Source organism: Glarea lozoyensis (assembly GCF_000409485.1).
Source record: "Glarea lozoyensis ATCC 20868 chromosome Unknown GLAREA6, whole genome shotgun sequence".
NCBI lineage: Eukaryota > Fungi > Ascomycota > Leotiomycetes > Helotiales > Helotiaceae > Glarea > Glarea lozoyensis.
This window is the reverse complement of record NW_007361001.1, coordinates 827,892-849,001: the sequence shown is the minus strand read 5'-3', so window position 1 is coordinate 849,001 and position 21,110 is coordinate 827,892. Positions and strand designations below refer to the sequence as shown.

At 46.3% G+C, this 21,110-nt stretch overlaps 9 protein-coding genes across 9 annotated transcripts; 6 read left to right on the top strand and 3 right to left on the bottom strand.

Moving 5' to 3' along the window:
* Positions 1–931: 931 nt before the first annotated feature.
* On the bottom strand, positions 932–3,812 carry GLAREA_02583 (Restriction endonuclease-like protein; the record flags this gene model as incomplete). The annotated part of the gene is made up of 2 exons (XM_008087669.1): positions 932–3,712; positions 3,762–3,812. The coding sequence occupies 2 exons, from the start codon at positions 3,810–3,812 to the stop codon at positions 932–934; spliced, it is 2,832 nt and encodes a 943-aa protein (XP_008085860.1).
* A 362-nt stretch (positions 3,813–4,174) lies between these two features.
* GLAREA_02582 (uncharacterized protein) lies at positions 4,175–4,429 on the top strand (the record flags this gene model as incomplete). Its single annotated transcript, XM_008087668.1, has 1 exon — positions 4,175–4,429. One exon carries the CDS (start codon positions 4,175–4,177, stop codon positions 4,427–4,429), a length of 255 nt encoding a protein of 84 aa, XP_008085859.1.
* A 1,056-nt stretch (positions 4,430–5,485) lies between these two features.
* GLAREA_02581 (PH) lies at positions 5,486–7,582 on the top strand (the record flags this gene model as incomplete). Its single annotated transcript, XM_008087667.1, has 3 exons — positions 5,486–5,695; positions 5,757–7,497; positions 7,554–7,582. The coding sequence occupies 3 exons, from the start codon at positions 5,486–5,488 to the stop codon at positions 7,580–7,582; spliced, it is 1,980 nt and encodes a 659-aa protein (XP_008085858.1).
* Positions 7,583–8,949: 1,367 nt separating this feature from the next.
* On the bottom strand, positions 8,950–9,588 carry GLAREA_02580 (Nucleic acid-binding protein; the record flags this gene model as incomplete). Its single annotated transcript, XM_008087666.1, has 3 exons — positions 8,950–9,320; positions 9,414–9,492; positions 9,568–9,588. 3 exons carry the CDS (start codon positions 9,586–9,588, stop codon positions 8,950–8,952), a joined length of 471 nt encoding a protein of 156 aa, XP_008085857.1.
* Positions 9,589–9,981: 393 nt separating this feature from the next.
* GLAREA_02579 (uncharacterized protein) lies at positions 9,982–10,590 on the top strand (the record flags this gene model as incomplete). Its single annotated transcript, XM_008087665.1, has 1 exon — positions 9,982–10,590. The coding sequence occupies one exon, from the start codon at positions 9,982–9,984 to the stop codon at positions 10,588–10,590; it is 609 nt and encodes a 202-aa protein (XP_008085856.1).
* A 961-nt stretch (positions 10,591–11,551) lies between these two features.
* On the top strand, positions 11,552–12,783 carry GLAREA_02578 (BRCT; the record flags this gene model as incomplete). The annotated part of the gene is made up of 2 exons (XM_008087664.1): positions 11,552–11,623; positions 11,698–12,783. The coding sequence occupies 2 exons, from the start codon at positions 11,552–11,554 to the stop codon at positions 12,781–12,783; spliced, it is 1,158 nt and encodes a 385-aa protein (XP_008085855.1).
* A 1,353-nt stretch (positions 12,784–14,136) lies between these two features.
* On the bottom strand, positions 14,137–14,744 carry GLAREA_02577 (POZ; the record flags this gene model as incomplete). The annotated part of the gene is made up of 2 exons (XM_008087663.1): positions 14,137–14,326; positions 14,389–14,744. 2 exons carry the CDS (start codon positions 14,742–14,744, stop codon positions 14,137–14,139), a joined length of 546 nt encoding a protein of 181 aa, XP_008085854.1.
* Positions 14,745–15,043: 299 nt separating this feature from the next.
* GLAREA_02576 (NAD(P)-binding Rossmann-fold containing protein) lies at positions 15,044–16,177 on the top strand (the record flags this gene model as incomplete). Its single annotated transcript, XM_008087662.1, has 4 exons — positions 15,044–15,239; positions 15,363–15,577; positions 15,721–15,789; positions 15,857–16,177. The coding sequence occupies 4 exons, from the start codon at positions 15,044–15,046 to the stop codon at positions 16,175–16,177; spliced, it is 801 nt and encodes a 266-aa protein (XP_008085853.1).
* A 3,953-nt stretch (positions 16,178–20,130) lies between these two features.
* On the top strand, positions 20,131–20,619 carry GLAREA_02575 (uncharacterized protein; the record flags this gene model as incomplete). Its single annotated transcript, XM_008087661.1, has 1 exon — positions 20,131–20,619. One exon carries the CDS (start codon positions 20,131–20,133, stop codon positions 20,617–20,619), a length of 489 nt encoding a protein of 162 aa, XP_008085852.1.
* Positions 20,620–21,110: the final 491 nt, after the last annotated feature.

Here is a 21,110-nt window from a genome sequence, read left to right as displayed (position 1 = left end):
AATTCTTATGTGAGGCAGCCTTTTCGGCTTGAGGTGCAGATTTTCCCCGCTTCGATATGCATCCGCAACATATCAATGCTGTGATGATCATGCGATTTCGGAATGGATCTGGCTCGTTGTCGTCTTCCAATATCTACGTGGTGGATTTCAAAATACGGAACATTGTTACAATTTATAAGAGTACTCTCAAAACGGGTCGGATCAAGTATCTATCATACCTAACTTCAATCATGCGAAATAAGTTGACCAAGTCTCTTGGGTTCGTCTTTGATTTTCTTCATAAATAAGAGCTTTCTGGACGCTATTCCACGCAATTTGATAACCTAAACTACTTACCCGCTCTAAATGTTACTTCAAGTCACCCGACTACTGAGGCAGTTCTGCCACTTATTTCGCCCTCCACAAACCTATCTCCCTTTTACCATGTACGGGAACTCGGTGTAGCCACATGCTGAATACGACATTGAAAAGCTTTTCCCACTTTTATTCTAAGAAAAAGTAATGATTGGAACTGTTTTACCTGCTCTAAATAGTGCTTAACTTGGTCATCGGCGGTTCTTGCAGCTGGCTCTGTCCGTTGCAAGCGTATCTGCCCTCGAAGATGTGTGAGAATTGACATCTTCATAAGCCGTGTGATAGTATGATACAATGGGAGCTGGGTTAACTAGGTGTTTAATCATGATTCTCGGGAATTACTTCGCGTGGTGTATGCGACTGTTGACTAACAAGCACTTATTCTTGGCCTTGTTCATGTAGAATTTATATGGAAGATGGTAGAACAGGCAGACCTAATAAGTATTGCAGATTTCAATTCCTTGATCACTTGGAATTACATAATACATGGTCTTATGATAATTACGGTCCCAATCCTTCATGAAATCCCAAGTAATCTCCCATCTCATCTATCCAAAACTCCATCATACCAAACACCCTACTCAACAACACTTTTATTAAAAAACGCCCAAACCTTCCTCCCAGCCTCCCTCCCAATCATCGGCTCCAACTCCTCCACCTCCGCATTAGCAACCTCCTTCAAACTCCCGGCACCCCTGACAAGTCGTCCAACATTCGTCCCCGTGACCCCTGGCACAACCCTCAACATATCCTGGGGCTCCCGGTTGAAAACCTGATCGCCTTCCCGCTCCTCCCCATCTAGCCCGATGCGCACAGCAGCGATAGGATCCGGTTCCGGCTCTTGCGTTTTCAGAGATTCAAAGATCTCGGCGGTCTGGTACGGGGACGAGGACCAGATGATGCGGAGGTTGGGAAAGGCGAGGGTGAGGAGGACGAGTTTGGATTGGAGGTCTGAGGATGCGTTGGGGGTGGAGGAGGTGGATGAGAGGGAGCCGGAGAGGTCGGCAAAAGGTTCGAGGGTGAATGATTTGTTTTGGTCGAATTCGATGAGGAGCATGGGGGATTTGTAGTGTTGGAACATGGTCTCTGCTTGGTTGTAGAGACGTCCGTCTTTGAATGAGGAGATCAGATCTTTGATGCTTTTGCGCTCGATACAGATGGATGGAGATAGGATGTAATCGCCGACTGTGAGCATGCAGGGGACGATTATGAGGTTGCGGCCGTGGAGGAGGGAAGGGAGCGAGGAGCGGAATTCGCGGACGTCGACAACGACACGAGGTGGTTGTGCTGTTGCGGCTAGACGACCTCCTCCAGCTATACGTGTGTTGATTGTGCGCAGGAAGGCTTCCTGGGGGTCTTCAATACCGTGTGCATCAGTTGTGATGGTTAGGGCCATAGAGGACTTTTCTTTTATAAGTTTCGTAAAGGCGTCTTTTTCGCGACGGACGGAGGATAAATAGCGTTGTTCTTCGACCGAGTCTTTGTAGGAGAGGAAGTATACTCTGACATTACGGTCATTGTGGGAGGATCGGTAGACCTCTATTCTTCGAACAAAAGCAACGTCGGGTTCGTACATGATTATGTACTTGGGTTTGACCTCTTCGAGAATGTGCTCGTCCATATCACCATCAAAGGCATGGATGACAACTAGGTCTTTGGTATCGTAAAGTTGGTAATAGTCTTCCATATCTTCCAATGGATCTGCAACTATCTCATCTTTCATTGTAGCTTCTACTTCCGTAGGCTGAATGTCTGACAGAAGACTAGCAACTTCCGAAGGCTTATCTTCTGCTGCAAGAACATTTCCATGCGTACCTCTGGTTGGGGCGACACCAACAGATCCACCTCCCCTAACTCGTCTCCTTTTGTTAGGAGGAGCTTTACCTCTGAACGAGCCAGGTCCACCTTTCACACCGGTGTTGTTACCATTTTGAGCGTTCTGAGTTTCTGCAAACAATGCAGCACTTATCAACTTGAACTCTTCTTTCCATTGGAGGTACTCTCGTAATTTCCTCCTCATCATGAAAGCGGCGGATGGCTCTTTCTCATCAGTGTCATCGCTTTCCTCCTTCTCCTTCTCCACATCTATAACTCCTTCTTCAGGATGAACATTCATGTTCTGGAGATATTCACGTAGTTGGCGACACTGCCCGGTGTCAGAACACATGATGAGAATAGTTCCATTTGAATCATCTCGTAACTGCGGGCTGAAATATAAATCTCGATCAATTTCATCCATTACTTCTGCTAAAACGGCCCACTTCGGCTGTTCTTCCAGCACTGGCTTCAGAGAGTCAATGTCCTGGCTGGCGTTTTTCGTTGCCTTGCCTGTATATACTCTTCTCTTGGCAGTGTCGAATATGGTATGAGCAGCGTCGAGGAATAACCATGGTGACTGATTCTGTTTTGTGGACCCAGGAGGAGGAGAATGCGCTGCTAGAATGGTGTCGAGATGCTTGTTAAAAGAAACAGCATCATATGTCACCAGATGACGGAGCATGCTTCTTAATACCGTCAAATCGTGCACAATTTGCTTAGTTTTCCAACTAAGTCTATGCCACACAGGATCCAACTGCCTCCGGACGATCATATCGAATTGCTTATGTAGAGCACCATCGACGTTCCAGTCTCCCATTTCTAGGCCAGTATTGCTCTTCTTCAGCTCGCTAATACTAACTTCGACGCATTCCAGAATCGCCCGTTGGATATCTTGCATTGAATTAGACATTGGAATTTCCAACTCAATAACCTCTGCCTTCTTCTTGCCTTCTAAAGAATGCGCTACGCTAACCTGGAATCGCGGCCATAGAGCTACTTGTCGAAGGAAAAGATTTCTCATCATGGATGTAAGTGGCGCAAACCCAGTGGTAAAGGGTTCTGGGGCATCTGAGAAAGCTTTAAGAAATCCGTTCTTATTCTTCTGTCTGTAAATGCGCAAAATGAATGCCTCCAATGATGTCGCCACTACTTTATCTGCATGTAACACAATCATGCCAGTAATTGTTTCGGGGTTCAACAGGTTGGTCAATAAATCGACTACCAGAATCCTCGATGTGATGCTGAATATCCCACCCTGCGCATAGAGTTTTTCTCTGGTTCCAACACTCATCATATCCGTATTGACCACGCTCAATCCGCGCGCGCGAGGTGACATGCTGATTGCCGCATGTTCAGCCAACGCCTCTCCAATCCAGCCATTTTCTCGATCATCTGCGCCAACTAGCAATATGAGATTGTTTCCAGCCGCATCGTAGGAGTGAAGTAGGTTCGTGACGATCCGAGGCAGTCCGAGGCCACTGGCAATGATGACCAGCTCATCTTTTTGGCGAAGCTCTTGAAATAGCTCCTGCTGATATTTCTGCTTCTTGTTAATGGTTTGTAACATCCGACCTTGTTAAACAACGTACTAAAGGTAATGACAGCTTTACCGGTTGCGCGTCACCGTTGCTGGAAGACATCTAGGAATACCATGTTCGTCGAGAACGACTCGATACAAAAGACGCGACCTTCGATATATTTTACCGCGACATTGATGCATGAAGTCGTGCAGCCTAGACGTGTGGGGCGGGCTGCGGGAATTAGTGACTGGTTGACCCGATCTGAGGGGTGCCCAGGTGATTGGCAGCGGGAGGAGTGAACCGGAGTGAACGTCATCGTTGAGGGGCACTGGATCAGAAGCTCTTGGTGGTGACAGTATCTTGATTGACTTCCATTCCTTTATATTACAACCACATCATCTTCCATTAATCTTTCACATTTGAAAAAACAAGACTCTACTACTACTACTCCTACAACTCTCTCTCACAAAACTACCTTCAAAATGCCTGCCGGACCAGACGAGACCGATAACCACGCCACAGGCGCCCCAACTGAGAGCATTGCCAGAGATGGTTCCTCCAAGACGGAGAGCAACGCAAGCACACACCCAATCCACGACCAAGGACCACCAAAGGGAGAGCAAGTCGACACCAACATCCACGCCTCTAAGGGACCAGCTGTTCCCAAAGACTTCAACGCCCAGGAGGAGGGCACCAAGGAAGAGAGACGTGCAAAGGCCGAGGCTTTGAACAAGTAATTCTTTCCGGTAAGATTTGAGTGGGCATACTGATCTTCTCCTTCAAAATCCATGAGCTCACCCCGTCTTTTAGAAAGTCGAAAATTTAAGCTGGTTGAGACGCATGCAATTGAGGCGTTGGGAGGATATCTGGGCATAACTCTGTACTAAGTGACCTACACAACACGACGAAGAGGGGGATACTTTTGGTATGCAGCATTGCAGGAAATCAACATGCTTTACGAGATTATATTCAAAGAGCCAAGCAATTCTGCTCGTTCCATTTCGGTGATATTTGAGGTAAAATGTGATATTGTGGCGACTCTTACAATCCGTACAGTACGGAGTAGTTCTACTCGCTACCTTCGTAATGGATTATCCCGAGCCACCAAGAGCTCAAAGCACAAGAAAACCTGGAACAAATGCATTTGTTGCTGTGTGAAAATGACATTGAACAAAAGATATGGCGCTCTGGTGTTGTTTTCGAAAACATTGCCTTTCATATAGAACGCGTGTCGAGGCGTTGTCCACGAACAGACTCGCAATCACAATTCGATATGGTTCTCTGCTGCCTTCTATCACTCTTTGCGCGTGAAAAGCGGCACTGAAAGTCTCACGTCCTCTGCCTGAACATGCTTATTTCCGTGCCGCTTTAATTTCCCCTTCACCTGCACTTCTCGAGGCGTGAGGCTGGAGTTTGCTTGGCACTCTGACAGCCCAACTGCGAGCTTGCCGCTTTCTTTGGCCCGGTGGTAGCGTGCCTGTTCCGAACATTCAACACCAAACGTCAAACCGCATCCACTCATTTGAATTGTGAATGTGTTTGGAGAAGTCATTCTTCTACTTCTCTGCCAACACTTGCTAAGGAAGTTTTAAACTCACCGACTGTATCGACGAACCCATACGATACCTTCCACGTTCCCAATGCGCCCCGCAAGAGCGCTCCTATCCGAACTCGTTCTTGTGCCCGACATAGTTCTACCTCGTTTCCAGCTTTCTACACTTATCGCACCAGTCCGGACATAGAAATCGCGCAGTGCAAGAGGTTAATCACCGGTTCAGTATTGGTTGCCCAAGATGCCGTCCATTCTGTCGGACGAGGATAAGGAGACAGTCAAGCGTCAGGTTCCGAAGCAATCGAACAAGATCCAGGCCGTCGCAGTTGCCCGGCTTTATATCGCGTACCCGAATCGCCAAAGATGGACATATACAGGTTTGCAAGGAGCCGCAGTGCTTGCAAATGACTTAGTAGGAAATACTTACTGGTTGAAACTGGTGGACGTTTCTGTAAGTCAATCCTGCTCCTCCCGGCCTCGAGGACAAGCAATAGATGCTAACTTGCGAGCAGCCAGCACAGCGAGGAGTAATATGGGATCAGGAAATATACGATTCGTGGTCCTACAACCAGGACCGGACCTTCTTTCATACCTTCGAGACCGAGGATTGTTTAGCTGGATTGTCCTTTGTAGATGAGAAGGAAGCAAAGACTTTCTTAAAGAAGATGAACGATCGAGAAAAGAATGCGAGCAAAGCGACAAAATCGAACCCGTTCGGCGGCGGCGGAGGGCAGACTGGTCATGCTCGACATGGATTATTGGGAGGATTGTTCGGTGGACATAGACACTCTTCGGCGCCTTCGATACAACCTCAACCCACACCCCCAGACTCACCAAGTTACGTCCTCCCACCTGTTGCGTCAGTTCATCGGAATTCTGTAGGACACCAGAGTGCGCCAAAATCACAGTTCGCGGCTTTGGATGCGATTGACCCCAACTGGCGGGAAACCTGGGGAGGTGATTTAAAGCAAATGGGTATAACGGACGACCTCATTCGAGACAACCAGGACTTTATTGCGGATTATATCAAGCAGCAACAGGCTGCTCAGGCTGTATCTGCGCCAGCGAATGGTGTTGAAAACCAAAGAGCTAAAGCCCCTCCACCTCCACCGCCTACTACCGCTCCACGGCCTCGTTCGAACAGTCCTCAAAATGCACCCGCGCCAACAGGCCGCGGGAGAGGAGCACCTCCTGCACCACCACCAGCGAGAAGGTCAATTGCAAAGGAGCCTGCGCGAGAGCCAACCCCCCCTCGGGAACCATCACCACCACGCGGGCCACCTCCACCAAGATTTGCCGCACCACCGCCCTTTGCAGATGCTGGTAAACTCGCCCATACCAACACTCGACCTACAGCTGCGTCGAGAGTGCATGCCGGGTCTATTTCAAATCCAGGACCACCTCCTCCGCCAAGGCCCCCGAAGACACCTGTGGACGACTCCTATGAGCCGGGGGAATCTGGATCACGGTTTGGTGTCCCTCCACCTTTTATGGGAGAAAGAATACAGGAAAGAAAGCCTGTCGCTCCTCCAACTCCAAATCGTGGGCCGGTACCACCACCTCCACCACAGCGAGATACTCCATCGAATCCTTATTCTCATGCTGTTCCACCTACCAATGGGCTTCCTCCTCCGCCACTCCCTCCAAAAACGCCATCTGGCCCATCCGGTGCGCCGCCTCCATTACCACCAGCCTCCACTCGACCAGTCCCTCCACCCCCATCAAGAGACAGTGGTCCTCCACCACCACTCCCTCAGACAAATGCTCCCCCACCTCCTCCTTTACCTCAATCAAACGCTCCTCCGCCACCTCCATTGCCTCATGGAAACGGTCCTCCAGCGCCTCCTCCACCACCACCCCCTCCAGGTGGGTTTGGCGCGCCAGGAGGTGCTCCGCCGCCCCCTCCACCTCCTCCACCGGGTGCTGGCATTCCTGTCCCACCTCCACCACCACCAAACCGCGATTCTGGTTATCAATCCGGTGTACCTGCTTTACCTCAGCCCACGGGGGAGCGTGCTGGATTGCTTGCCGGTATCCAAAGCGCAGGAGGTATAGCTTCGCTAAAGAAAGTACCAAAAGAACAAGTCAGAGATAGAAGTAGTGCTCTTCCTGGTTCGGACACAGGACCTGCTGGCAGCGGCCTGCCACCATCTGGTGCCGGTGCTGGTCTCGCGGCTGGTGCAGCAGCTGGTGGAATGGCTGGAGCTTTGGCTATGGCTTTAGCACAGAGGAATAAGAAAGTTAGCGGTAGTGGTAAGTTGATTTTCCTCTTTGAGAACATTTTGAGCGTCAGACTAATGTGTTTGCAGATGACGAAGATGAAGAAGAAGACTGGTGATTGTAATTGATTGAAGATCAGCCGAAGCGGTATAAAAAACGAGCTGTACGGCTCGAACATGTGCAGTTCGAGAGGAGTGCTGGCGTTTGCCGGGCTTGAAATGCGGTGTCATCACGCACACGGGTATAAGACCTACTCGATCAGTTAGTGTTGGTTAGGAAGACTAGAAACCTATGACTGCGCGTCATGATACATGACAGCTGACCGAAAATGAAGCCATGGGGATGTTGAGAGGTTGGTTTTGGGGCCATAGAGAAGTGAGGATTGAATCAGAATTGTAAATATACTAAAATCGAAAAACTCGTAAACTTTCACTTCCCTCTTATTTGTGTTCAGTGAGCTTTGCCATTGTGTAAAAGAGTATTCTATACGGACGGACGCGTGGCTTGGATTGCTAAGATATATATCTGATGTCATAATTCCGACTTGTGTTTGCGTCAGGTAGGTAGTTGTTTAAAAACTTCAGGTCTTCTCGGCTCCAATGTAATATCACGGTATTTTAATATTGAGGTAGCAACTTGATCTGAGTTTCTAGTATTAGATGAATGCTATACTTGTAGCAAGGTATTTGGGGATGTGGTTTATGAATTGCTACCATTCATAGGCCGTGTCTCTGCGATGTATGTTTGGTTTGGTAATTGATCTATGGCCGAAAGGCTGTCTTGGAATAGAATTTGATGGCTACTTCTGTTGAAACCTTGGACTGAAGGCTTTGGTTGAAGATGTCAAGGTGATTTAGATGAATAGATATTAGGAGATGTAGGTTGTGTTGACGAGAATATATCTCAACCACTTCAAAGGCAGGAAGAGTAAAACTTAGGTTTACGGAGAAGACAGTGTTCTTTTCTTTCATTTTGTGATGCAGCATATCAAACTTCAATAACATTTCACTCAACCAGTGACATCGTGGCCATGAATTATAGTGTAATGCAGTGAGTATTCTCATTCTATGAAGTTATGATCTTTTCGAAATACGAAAATTCCAATGTCCCAGGCCAAAAACCCCCAGCATATGATTAAAAAACAAAGTCTATCTCCCAGGAGAGAAACCACAATGCCGTCGAGAACTAAATATGAATAAAATGATTGTTCCTAGTCAACAGATCTACAACGTCTCTCCCATCGTAAATCCGCCGCCAGTGTTCGTGTCGAAAAAATGCAACTTGAGAAAATGCTGTCGAGGGTCTTCAGACCTTCCACCACTTGCGTGCGTTGGTATCGAGGCTGACAGTTGACGCAAGGCCTGAGATTGAGAGAGAAGACAGTCTTTCTTTCCTTGTTCCGGATCTAGTAATCCTTTCCAGATGGCGGAGTGAGCTTGAAGTTCAGTGGGCGCTCACTCCCGGAAGCCGATGTAATTTGAGTGCTTAAATGTCATCGATCTCAATCTCCTTTCCACCCTTTCCATCGTCGTCATCACTCTCACTTCTGTCCTCGTCGAACTCGAAGTTGCAGTCTCCATCGCCTTCCTGGCCATAAGTGTCTGTCTCGTTGATCTTCGCGCTCTCTGGCAGTTCGCCGTAGGCTTTGAGCGATCGCGCCTCGTCGGCAGAGTACTTGAGGATGACATCTCCCTTTTCATCCTGGTAGTCGCGCAGAGAGAGGAGAATGATATCACCCTGGTTGATCCAGACCTTCTTTCGGAGTTTTCCTCGAATATGCGCAAGCCGTTTCGAACCATCAAAGCAAAGAGCTTCCAAGCGACCGTTTCCAAGCATCTTCAGGACCTGTGCATATTCTATAATCATCGTGTTAGTGGGGTTCTTCAGCCTCTCCTCGCGACGATGATGTACGCCTATCTTTGCGACAGTTCGAGGGAGAGTGTACGTACCTTGACCTTCTTCTTTAAAGGTAAGTTCACGCTTCTCGTTGTCGTTTTCGTTCTTTCCACGACGTCGATTCTTGCCTCCCTATTTCCTGATGTCAGCCTGTGATCCTGCAGTGTTGGTGGGGTAGTGCGGTGGCGGCGACAACGCACAACATACTTTTCCCTTATTCTTAGGCATATTGACTTATCCTTGTGAGTATCTGCTGTGTGTAGTTTGTGAAAAGGGTTCGTGTAGGCGTGAGGTGTGGGCGCAGAGGTGTAATGCTCGAAAGTTTGTGGAGGATGGTGGGTGGGCTGTTGTTAAATATCTGTGTCATTGGACTGGTGCCTTTGATTTTTGGCGGGGTGGGTTTGGTGCGCTAATCCATCCTTGTCCTCTCAGTGGGCGCCTTATTCAGATCCTGGCCAGGCTAGGCTCGCCTCTTTTTTTTTTGACGCGACAAATCACAATCACCACCGTTCTACATTCTTGTCGTGGAGGTTACATGATTTCTTCAATCTATTTTACTCTGTCTTGCTTTCCATAGCACTCTATGCCACCGGGTTACATGCCACCATTCTTGGAAACGCTATGTTCAGAACTGCGAGACTTCTGAACTCATTGACTTCGACGAGCCAACCCATCAAGATACACAGCGCCCAGTCCCTAGTACAGGTCAACCGTTCAAAGCGCATATCTCACCTACTCGTATTTCACTCTACGAATCATTGCTATCATCTACACTCGGATCGCATTAGAATCGATGGCGTAGTCCAGCCTATTCACGTCTGGGCAGATCGCAGTAGATGGTACAAGCGTACGGATTCGTTATGGTGGAGCGTGATTTGCAAAAAGGATGCAGCACTCATGAGACGAACTGTCAGGAGCTATACTGCTAGAAGGGTGCGAAACGCAGTAACGGAGAGTTTGAAGAAACAGGGGTATAATCCTGATGGGTCAAGATTGGTGGAAGACGGAGTTCCAAACCTGTTCGGAACCCTACAAGTTATGCCTAGAAGTAAAGCCCTAACGGCGAAGTATGTGGAAATTTTGAAGGAAACGGACTTGGTCGTCAAATTAATATCTTCTCCCGGGAGCGCTAAAAAGTTACAGGAGATCTTGGAACGGAAAACGGCCAAGTTTGAATCGGGCAAGACGAAGTCCAACACCAGAAGTGTTCCCATTGTGTCTTCATTGTAAATGTGGACCTTCTTGGATCGAAGCAGGAGACTTGACCTGGACAGCATACCAATCACGGGCGACCTCTTCAAAAGCAAAATACCAGAATACAAACTCGGATATATGGAGAGATAGAAATACAGTGTCGGAAATTGGAGTTGGTCAAGTGGCTGCATGGAGATTATCACATCAGAGTACTAGTCAGTTTTGCGGCGTTTGAAAACTACCTAAGCAAGACACTTTGATTTATCTACAAACTTAGGGAAGCGTGGATGGCACGACATTAAGAATCGGAAGCGTACGCATGTCAGGGAGCCTGAAATAACAGAAGACATACATATACCCAGTCACTCTGGCTAATTAAGTGGCCTGAAAAGCTCAGGCGGGCCTAGCATTCGAGAGGTCACCTCACCGCGGGCATGTCGAGTGTAGGAGCGTCAGGACGGGAGCAATTATGCTCTCTGCTCTTGCTCCTTTGGTTCTGCTTGAATGACTATTCTGGGGCCTTGAGTGATTTCTAGATGGGACTTGCGTTCCTGAATAGGGAAAATAGGTCTATACTCTCCGGTTGATACTGCAATTGTTAAATGCAACACTAGCACATCTAACCTGTTTTGTATATAACTATGATAGGCTGGCCCATATTTCATGGAACCTGTAGTTCAAATGTATTTATTTGGCTGCTAAATCTGCCTGGAACTTCCTAAGTTGTCAATCCATTAATGATAATTTGTATAATGAGTCGCAAAAGACCAGATAGGCGTATCCTTCTGTAAGACTCTTGATTATTTTTGAAATAGCTATCATCTACCTATTCATTTATTAGCTTCTTATATTTTGGATAATCAGACAAGCTCCCGATGTTTTTGGTTATATGTATCGGCCAATCACAGCAAGCGAGGCTTTGACGGGCTGAGGCGCAACACATTTGAGTTCCTGTCGCAATTCATCGGAGCTCAATTACGCAACTCAACAGCACAAAATGTTGATTTCGTTGACGGTTGGTAAAGTCGACGCCGGCGTTGCGGTCTTACTGACTCATGATAAAAGACTTGTATGTTTCTCCCCCAGGCCTATCCAGCTTCAGTCCATTTGAGCCAGATCACCCAAGCTAATAGTTGTGCCCAGATTGAATTCCCATCCATTCTCCTTCCACCGAACATCTCCTCCGGCAGTATTGTTGATATCACTGTCTCTCGAAATTTTGGCTCTGAACAAAAGTCCCAAGATGCTTTCCTCGCCCTCCAGGACGCGATCTTCACCTCCTTTGGCGAATCGGAGCCAACAGCTCCAGTCTTACGCTGCAAAAATGCTACCCAGACTTCAGTAGTCCTCGAGTGGGACCCTATTGAACTGGCTACCGCGGATTGTATATCATTATCGTTGTTTCGAAACGGGCAAAAGGCTGGAAACATCCCACGGCCTACGAACATGCATACCACCAAAATATCTGGTCTAGCAGTCGATACCGAATACACTTTTCAACTGGTTCTAAGAACGAGCGCTGGCACATACAATAGCGAGAAATTGGTGGTCAAGACACACAAGATGACCGATTTGAGCGGCATCACAGTGACACCTGGAGTTCTACCTGCACAATTGAGAGATAGCCTGACCAAGGCAATCGAGAGGATAGGGGCCAAACTAGCAGATACTGTACGCATTGATACCACACATTTTGTTACCGTGGAAGGTAGAGGTATAGCATGGGAGAAGGCGTTGGAAATGAATATTCCAGTGGTACGACCAGAATGGGTGGAAGGTTGCGAGAGAGGTGGCAGAATCGTTGGTGTTCGTCAATACTATCTCGATGCAGACCCAAAACTGCGTCAGGTCGAACAACAGCAGCAACCTCCGCAGCCTCAGCAGCAGCCACCACAGCCTTCACCGACACGCGAAACGCCGAAGAGCCCTTCACCCACTAGACAGAGTGGCGCCGATGGAGCCGTCCCAATACCACCGACACCACCTGCGAAAGACAGTGCTCCGGAAGAGGAGGAGAGTAGTTCCGAGGATGAGGACGACGAAAACAAAACCAGCGTGCAAGATGAACAGAAAGTCAGGGTTGAGGACCGGGAACAACAGAAGGTGGCATTAAGACCGGGTGGTCCGTCTCCAAAGGATAAGGAGGCAGAGAAAGAGGGTTCGGAATCGTCATCTAGATCAGGAAGTAGGACGCCTGGTCAGGCTAGTTTCCAGAACATTGAGTTGTAGGCGTTGTAGAGTTGCTGTAATATACCAGAGTGGAAGTTGCGGGCTGACTAGCTTGGAATTGGAGCTATTAGCATGGTGTTGAGGAATACAATTTATGCTTTCCGTTCGGGCTTCTCTTTGTAAGTACGCATAATAATGTTGCAGATTCGAGATGCTGTCGATGTTGTCATTTCTCCAGATTCGTTCTACGCTCCGTCACGAATCTTCCACCGGGAATTGAAAGTCTTGGAAAGCCCTCGTCAAATAGTTGTTGATCTCTGGCTCTTTCTTCCGTGGTTGCCACGTATTCGACAAGATTCTCATACCAGAGGGACAATGACAGATGCACGTTACGAGACTACTGGTATCTCGGTCTAGGGCGTAGCTGTTTTCAAGCCAAATCATGTTTCAAGCTCATCGCTAGACCACAATTAAATCTACACCCAGCTGCACAATAACGCGAGGTTGTTGGCAAAGGGTTCCTCGCTCGGCATCTTGGTGAACACAGATGCACGATACATCTGCGAGGTGATCGTATTTTCATTGCTGTCTTCTTAGCTACTTCATTGGGCAAAGGCCAAGTGCAAAATCTTCCTGGTACCTTCCCTACACTTCTTCCAGATCCCGATATTTAACGTGCCAATCCTGCTATTTCTTGGACCACATCTGTCAAATCGCCCTTGGGTTTCAAATGTTTTTTGCAAATTGGTGCAAAGTATAATATATTGGAGGAACCTGAGGGCTACGAAAAGAAGAGTCTGAAAGAATGGAAAATTATCAGTATTTCCGTTGGCAGCTACAAATGATTGGTTTAAGCCTACCTATTCCTCTGTCGCATTCTGGACTTCGAGTTGTATTCGTGAGCATATCGGGAATATGAACTGGACCTGGATCGTTCAATTACCGATCTTTCGAAGGTTCGAATGCTGCATCTGATAGCCCGGATCAGTATCCATTGCTCGACTCCGATTATGAAGCCTACCTCTTTCTCGTCTACATGGTAAGCTTCCATTTCCTTTCTGGACAGGTCTACCAGTGGACCAGAGATCGTCCGAAGACTTGACCGTACATTATTAAAAACGTCACAAAGACACTGCTTTGGCATATACATGAACATAGCCTGGAATCCTTGCGATAGTCTCGTAATAAGCCATCTCCGTAATGGGCTTCCATCGGCTGTTTTCTCGTAGACAAGTTCAACACTCGTGGACCAGGCCGTTTTCCTTGCTACAAAGTTCTTATCAAGCATGTCAATTGTAGCATTCTGTAACGAAGGAATCAGAAATCTATCAGCAAGCAGCCAAAGTCTGATAAGGGCGTCCTGGCATGGCGTCGACCCGTCTGGCTCGCAGATTCGCTGGCTGTAGATCCAGTTCAGAAGAGAGAGAAAGGCTCCGGTCTGATGTCTTCGAGGTCAACAAATTGCTCAGTACCTTCTTTGAGCGAACTGTTGAGCGCTGCTCTGAAGTACGGCGAGTAGAAGCATATAAAATCTTTGTGAACCTGGAATGTATCCTTGCCATCATCACAACTCACATTCACTGTAACTGTGGATCGTGAACCACTAGGAATAAGATTTGTAGCTCAGTATCAAGATAGCGAAGTTAGGTTGTTTATTATACTTACAGGAAGGATGGACGTTGATGATTTCGGTCCTTGGACGTGCCCATTGTGGCCGACAATGTCGTGGTCCCCTTACTCGAAGGCTGGACAACTTCATCGGCTTGCCTAGTATCGGGAGATTCCTGCAAGTCGAGCATGCTCGGGAAATCCCTCCCTAAGGTTGAATTATTGGTGCGAAACTGCCGTTTTGTTTGCAATGTTGGGCTCGGGATCTTTTCTGCCTTGCGTTTCTTCGAACAGTTCAATGGAAATAACTTGTGGGCTTCATTAAAAATGTAAGCCACCTCTGAATCCAAATCGGAATTATAACCCTCCATACCGAGACTACTGGGAAATCCAGAGCTCCCTTCTTCAGTCATGATTTTTATGACGAAGGATTTTGGGTCATGACGATCGGGACTTTTGTGGTGTTGACGAGAGCTCAAGAAGGCTCAGAAGGATACCTAGGTACTAAAGTACTGCTAAATTTAGAGGAGTGAGTTGAGGAAGGTACGGCACGACCCACCAAACCAGGAACCGTTCTGGAAGAGGAAAGGCTGCCGCACACCCCTGCGTCGATCGAGACCCTTGTGTTAGCATCATCGACTTCCAACCTCATCCGAACCCCAAAATGCTCAATATATTTCTGAGCACTTCAAATAAAGATACCTAATGACCTATGGCTCCATGGTCACTGGTAACTCCAGCCAGTCGAGGGATTGGTTTCCACTTGACTCGACACCTCCTTCGAACAACACCGTTGGCAGTTGTAGCGACCGCAAGGAAAGATCCCAGAGGTCTCAAGAAGGAGTTATTGAACGACTTGAAGGATGTAGACGAGAAAAGATTGACTATATTAGAACTAGATGTCACAGGTGCGTATTTGCATCACAGTCTTTTTCGCTAATTTTCAAATTCCATAATTCGAGTGCTTGAAGCACGGTTGGGGTTAGCGGAGGCCTCTGTAAATGAATTCTGAGCTGATGATGACTTATTAGATGAAAACACAGTTCAGACTGCAGCAGAAGAAGCCAAAAAGATCCACCCGGTCAATGATCACCACTTACACTTGGCCTTCTGTATACCTGGGATTTTATATCCGGAGAAATCGCCATCACAGTTGCAACATGATGAACTTACCAAAACATTCGCTGTCAATACTATCGGGCCAATGTTAATAGCAAAGCATTTCTCGCCCTTCCTACCCCGAAAGGTATATTAATCCGGCCATCCAATTACATCATCAAGAACAATTGAAGTGATAGCACCGTATGCCCGTGGAGGCATGTGCATATCGCTATAGTATATCCGCTTAGATCAGGTCAATCCCAATGTCAAAGCTGATTCTTTCGTTAGTCTTCTCAAACCCCTCTAATATCTTCATCTGACTCTTGGCTGCCTCAACATGCCGTGTGGCTGAATATGGTGAGTGAAGCTTTTCCTATTTCAATATCGAGCAATAATCTCCAGAACTAACCATACATGTGAAAAGTCGGCACGGGTAGGGTCAACCACGGACAATGCTCTTGGAGGCTGGTACAGCTACCGTGCTTCGAAAGCGGCGGTCAACTCGCTCACCAAAAGTTTCGATATCTTTGTCAAGGGAAAGAGCGGCGACAATGCAATGGCGATGAGCTATCATCCCGGTACGGTGAAGACAGGGCTGAGCAAGGAATTCTGGGGAAAGGTTGCCAAAGAAAAATTGTTTGAACCTAAGTTCGCAATCGAAAGAATGTGTCATGTGGTGGGTAGTGTTGGTCTCGCAGGAAGGGGAAGATGTTGGGATTGGAAGGGTACTGAAGTTCCACCTTGAGCGAAGAGCCAGGTGTTATGTTTATCTAATACTTCTGGTCCCCCACCAAACGTCGCGTATCGTCGTCGTCGCTCAACGAACCGAGTCAAAAGAAATGCCAAAAAAAATGTCTACACCACAGATCTACCCTCAAAATCCAGCCTGCGATCGAGTTCAAAAAAAAACCCCTGGCCAGAGAAAAAGAAAAAAATAGCAAAAGAAATGAGTGGGTAACTTGGGATATTAATCCCTTCTAATAAACCGCAGACTGCCTCATCCCAGCCCCGACCGGTCTGGAGTAGCGGCGCATCCACTCACAAAGAAAACCCCCATTTATTTATCCCGAGCAACTGAGCTTCCTAATGACGAACCGTCCAACTTGTGTCGACGTCGAGAAACCTTCTTACGTTGCTGCAAGGGTATGCGAGTTTTACTTGATTAGAGGGAATTTGACACAATTGTATTTATATACAGGAAAATGGAAGTGAATACGTGTAGTCCCGAAGTTATCCCCGGGGGAGGCGAGCAGAGTGAAGGTGAGGGAGTGCCTCCCGCGCCGAGATGGTCCTGGTAATGCCGTGAGGTCTTTTGGGAGCTCGAGCTTTTGGTCTGCAAGTTATAGAATCAAAATCTTACTTCCATAGGTGTTGGAACCACACATATTAGAGCTGCTGGCAAACAAGAAGATATCGATCGATTTGAGAGCGGAATTACATGATGTTCAGATCTGTCATGTGTTGCAAGATAAGATATTTTTATACCACGAATATCTTGATTTTTTTCCATGAATCAATGGAATTCCGAGTTCGCCTCACCGAAAAGGTCATTCACGGCCAACGAGCAGCATCAGCAGTCCAGAATTCACATGTCAGCGAGGAGATAGCCATGATAACGCAGTATATTGATTTATTACACCAAGTCATCCCCAAAGCACTACTAAGCACACAACAAGAAGCTCGACTAGTGGTATCATATCTGTATCAAACCAACTCCTGCAACTTACATAGTGTGCAAATACATCCAGTTCAATCGGAGGATACCATAGATATACTTGAAAACTATGTGTTTATAATTCATGGGGCATGCTGCACATGTGTGGCATATGGATTCGATGTAAACCTTTCAGAGGTTATCTCACAGTACTCAGACTCTCGAACGCACTTCTTTAAAACTACTCTTAGCCAAAGCCTATGCCTGGACGTCAAAAACAATTTAGATAACGACTGTCTCGAGTACCTAGAACACTGGAGTTCAAGACGAAATTACGAACCAGGTATTTTACGGTTAATGATTACTCCCATAGGCGGTAAGAAAAGTGGAAATGATAAATACGACTGTGATTTTTTTTCGTACGTTTAATACTCAGATTCTCAAGGCAAGTTGATCAGTTTTGATTGCGACAGTTCAATTGAACAGTGTTTATTCATGGCATATTTCGGTCGTTTTGGAGTTCCTAGGGGCAGCAGCAGTCACAGAATAAGAAGTTAAATAAATGGGGCTGAGCCGTGTCAATTTGAAGCGTCCCCTACGAATCACAAGTTGCGGGCCAGATTGATTTTAGTGCTACACATTTTGCATCCCAGAACATCTTTTTCAACTTTCCAATATATTAATTCGGCATTCTCTGTCATGAATTCAAAGTTTAAAACAGGATTCCAGAAAACTTGATGATTAAATACATTTTTTCTAAAAGTTCTAACACCATGGCCATTAAGAGAAGAATTTAAGGAGTTAAACCGACGGGTATGTTTTATGTAATACGAAAGCGATGAAGATAAATCCACTGACTTAACGTGGCCATTTCAATGTCAGCTAAAACTTCCAGACGTCCGTCCTAGTAGCGGTAGGCTTTTAGATGGTCTCGGGTGTAGGCGAAGTCTCTTTTCTAGCATTGGCTTCTTGAAAGTATAGTCATGCCGTAAAAAGCAGAACTAGTTTAGGACCACGTCATTTTGGTTGAAGCCGTGATTGCCAGCTACCTAGGTACTGAGGAAAGAATGTGACCTTGAGCTGGCTGCCTTTACAGAACATCTTGACCGCCAATAGAAGAGCAATGTTACGATAGAGGTTATCAGTATGGTCGATATATCATACATATTCAGGTAAACTTGAATGTCATTTATGTAAGTAAAAGTGGGTCATTATCGGTCCAGGCCTTTCTTTGATTGTCTGGTGTAGTACCGACAGCATTCTGTTTTTATTTTCCTTTAAGCGCATACAGTGACCAACAAAAACCGTGTACTCTAATTATAGTTACTCTACCAGATCATCTTAATCACAGTGAAAGCTGAAAATATTCCTAGTTTAGTCATAACTAGCACACCAATAGTCATCCTCACCAACACAACAAAATATGTGTAAACGCCACTTAATAAGACATCGTTACTGCAAACATCTCTACAATCCCGAGCCACATCGATGGATTTCCTGTTCTCCAAATCGCGCACCTAGCCCCAGTGGGCCGAATTGCACCAAAAAGTCAGGAGGAGAAGATTTGTTCGTTTCACCGCAGGATTGGTGTCTCCAATGTTTTCGTGGAAGCCTGAGGTATTTGAATCACGAGTTCCGAAACACAAAATTTGCTAGCTTCCTGAGACGGTTGGTGATCCATCAGACGGAAAGCGACGTTAGGTTAATGTGATGTCAGAGAGTGAATGGTCTGTCTTGAAAAGTGGAGCCTTTTGATTAAGCGAGCATTTAGGGGAGGACATATGAGGTAGATATATTTGGGACAACCACCTACGAGGACAGACTTTCTTTCAATATCTGAACAACATCCACAACTTTCATTAAAACAACACTGTCATTACCGCATTGATCAATACATCATGTCAAACCACAAACTCTACCTCTAACCGACAATCGAGTGGGTTCTCGCTGCGCGTGCTCCCTCGAGCCTAGTCACGTCGAATCGTCAATCAGCCAAGCAAATTCGACAGCGATCAAGTCCTCCCCTTGCATCACATAACACAAACCTCGTCTTCTGCCAAAGAAACGATGTGCAAACAACACCCAGTCAAACACCTCGAGTGTCACCACCTTTACAGTCCTCAGAAATACCGCTGGACGCTCTGCGAGAACGCAACCAACGACAATAACTCCGCAGCCAAATGCTACCGCAAGACTATGGGATCAGATGTGTTTACTGGTGGTAATGATGGAACTGATAGGTGGTGCCAGAATTGTATCAAGCAGATGGAGAGGTGTGACAAGTTTTGGGATGGTGTTGAGAGGATTTGGATGAGGATGAAGGGTCATCATTAGGTCATCAGAATATAGTTGGGGGTTATAGAAGAGTAATTGGGCTGTAATTGGATGGTTTCATTGTGAATGGGTTTTCATTTGGTTGTGAGGGAGTTGTCTGTTTGTAATTTTAATTAAATGATGTACTGTCAGGTGGTTTGGTAGAAAGTATTATTGAGTAGGACTGTCATTCACAATCCTGCCAATCCAACAGCCAGGACTAAATGCTTTCAAAGTAAAATGGAGTGATGACACTATTAATAACACCTTTAGAATATCTGTTTTATTTATAGCTTTTGGACTTCTAAGTGGTTCCATCTTGCATGCATAGTGTGATCCATAACTCTATGGGTGAATACAGTTGAAACACTGACCACCTTATTTAGTCATAGTTTGCTCAAACAAGTGAATGTTTTCTAGATTGTTAGAAGATCCTTTTTGAAAAGACCTGTTCACCAAAACTACTGACAATTAAAATTTCAAGATGATTCAGTGGAACACACACACTTGTTCTGCCTTTGAACAAAGACTCAAACCGCCTCTATCAGAGCAACTACCTCAGACTCAAACACCAACAAGATCAATCTATAGAGCAAGCTTTGAGTCTGCAATTTGATAAATAATGGAACGTCAGAATACAATTCATTTGAGCCTTCAATTCAACCACAATTTCTTCTTCGATTTTTGTCGCTTTACCAGCAACTACACCTCGTACGCTCATATTCAACATTATGAACGACAAACCCCAATACCACCACCCATCCGGAAACTGCTCAATAAATCCGTTCTCCTCCAACTTCTGTCGTAACTGCGCGTTCGAAACTGCAGCTCGAAAATGTACCAATGCCGAATGGTGCTCGGATCGTCAATGTCTGGTATGGGAACAGAATATTAAACCGCTTACTGGAAGTGCTAGCCAGGAACTCCGGGACGATGTTAGTGCTGATGGGAGCGAGCATTTAGTTGACTGGGAGTGGGTTGATGTGGAAAATGGTCAGAAGCAGGAAAGGGGAACGAGAAAGAGGAATGTCACTTTGGTACCGCGAATTGAGGATGCAAAAGAAACAGGAGGAGGTAAGAATTCAGCGAATGTTGGGATGAAGGGGACGGAACTGCTTGGTGAGAGGAATATTGAGTCTGTTAAGGAAAACACTCCAGATAGTCGGCCTAACGTCAACAGAGGACCACCCAAGAGAACTGACCCACAAAGAAGAAAATAGAACTTGGCTTAGAATGGTTGTACATATATATTCTGAGGCAGAAGTATTTATTGGATAGGTCTGAACAACTCCTTCACGTAAACGAACCATGAAGCGCCTTGCCCGCATGGTCCTACACTGTGAGAACACCTTATGAAGGCAACGATATTTCGTCAATGAAAGTTACATAAGTAGAGTTACAGCCAGACTCTCCCTTTAAAAACCTTAACTTGCGTCGCCGAGTACAATGTTTTTGTGCAGCTTGCCTCAAATGCGAGGCCTACTAAGCACATATTCGCCAATAGCGAACGAGAAAGCTAAAGTCCGCGGACATTCCGGCCAATTATTGCGACTATGGATATGTAGATGAGATGGAAGATTAAGGTTCTGAGATCAGAAACATATCTTCTCAACCTTGCCCGCGCTGGCTTGCCAGCACGATATTGAGCCAGGGCTGATCAAAATTAAAAGTTGCCCGATCCAATTATGTCAATTCCATCGTAAATCTCATG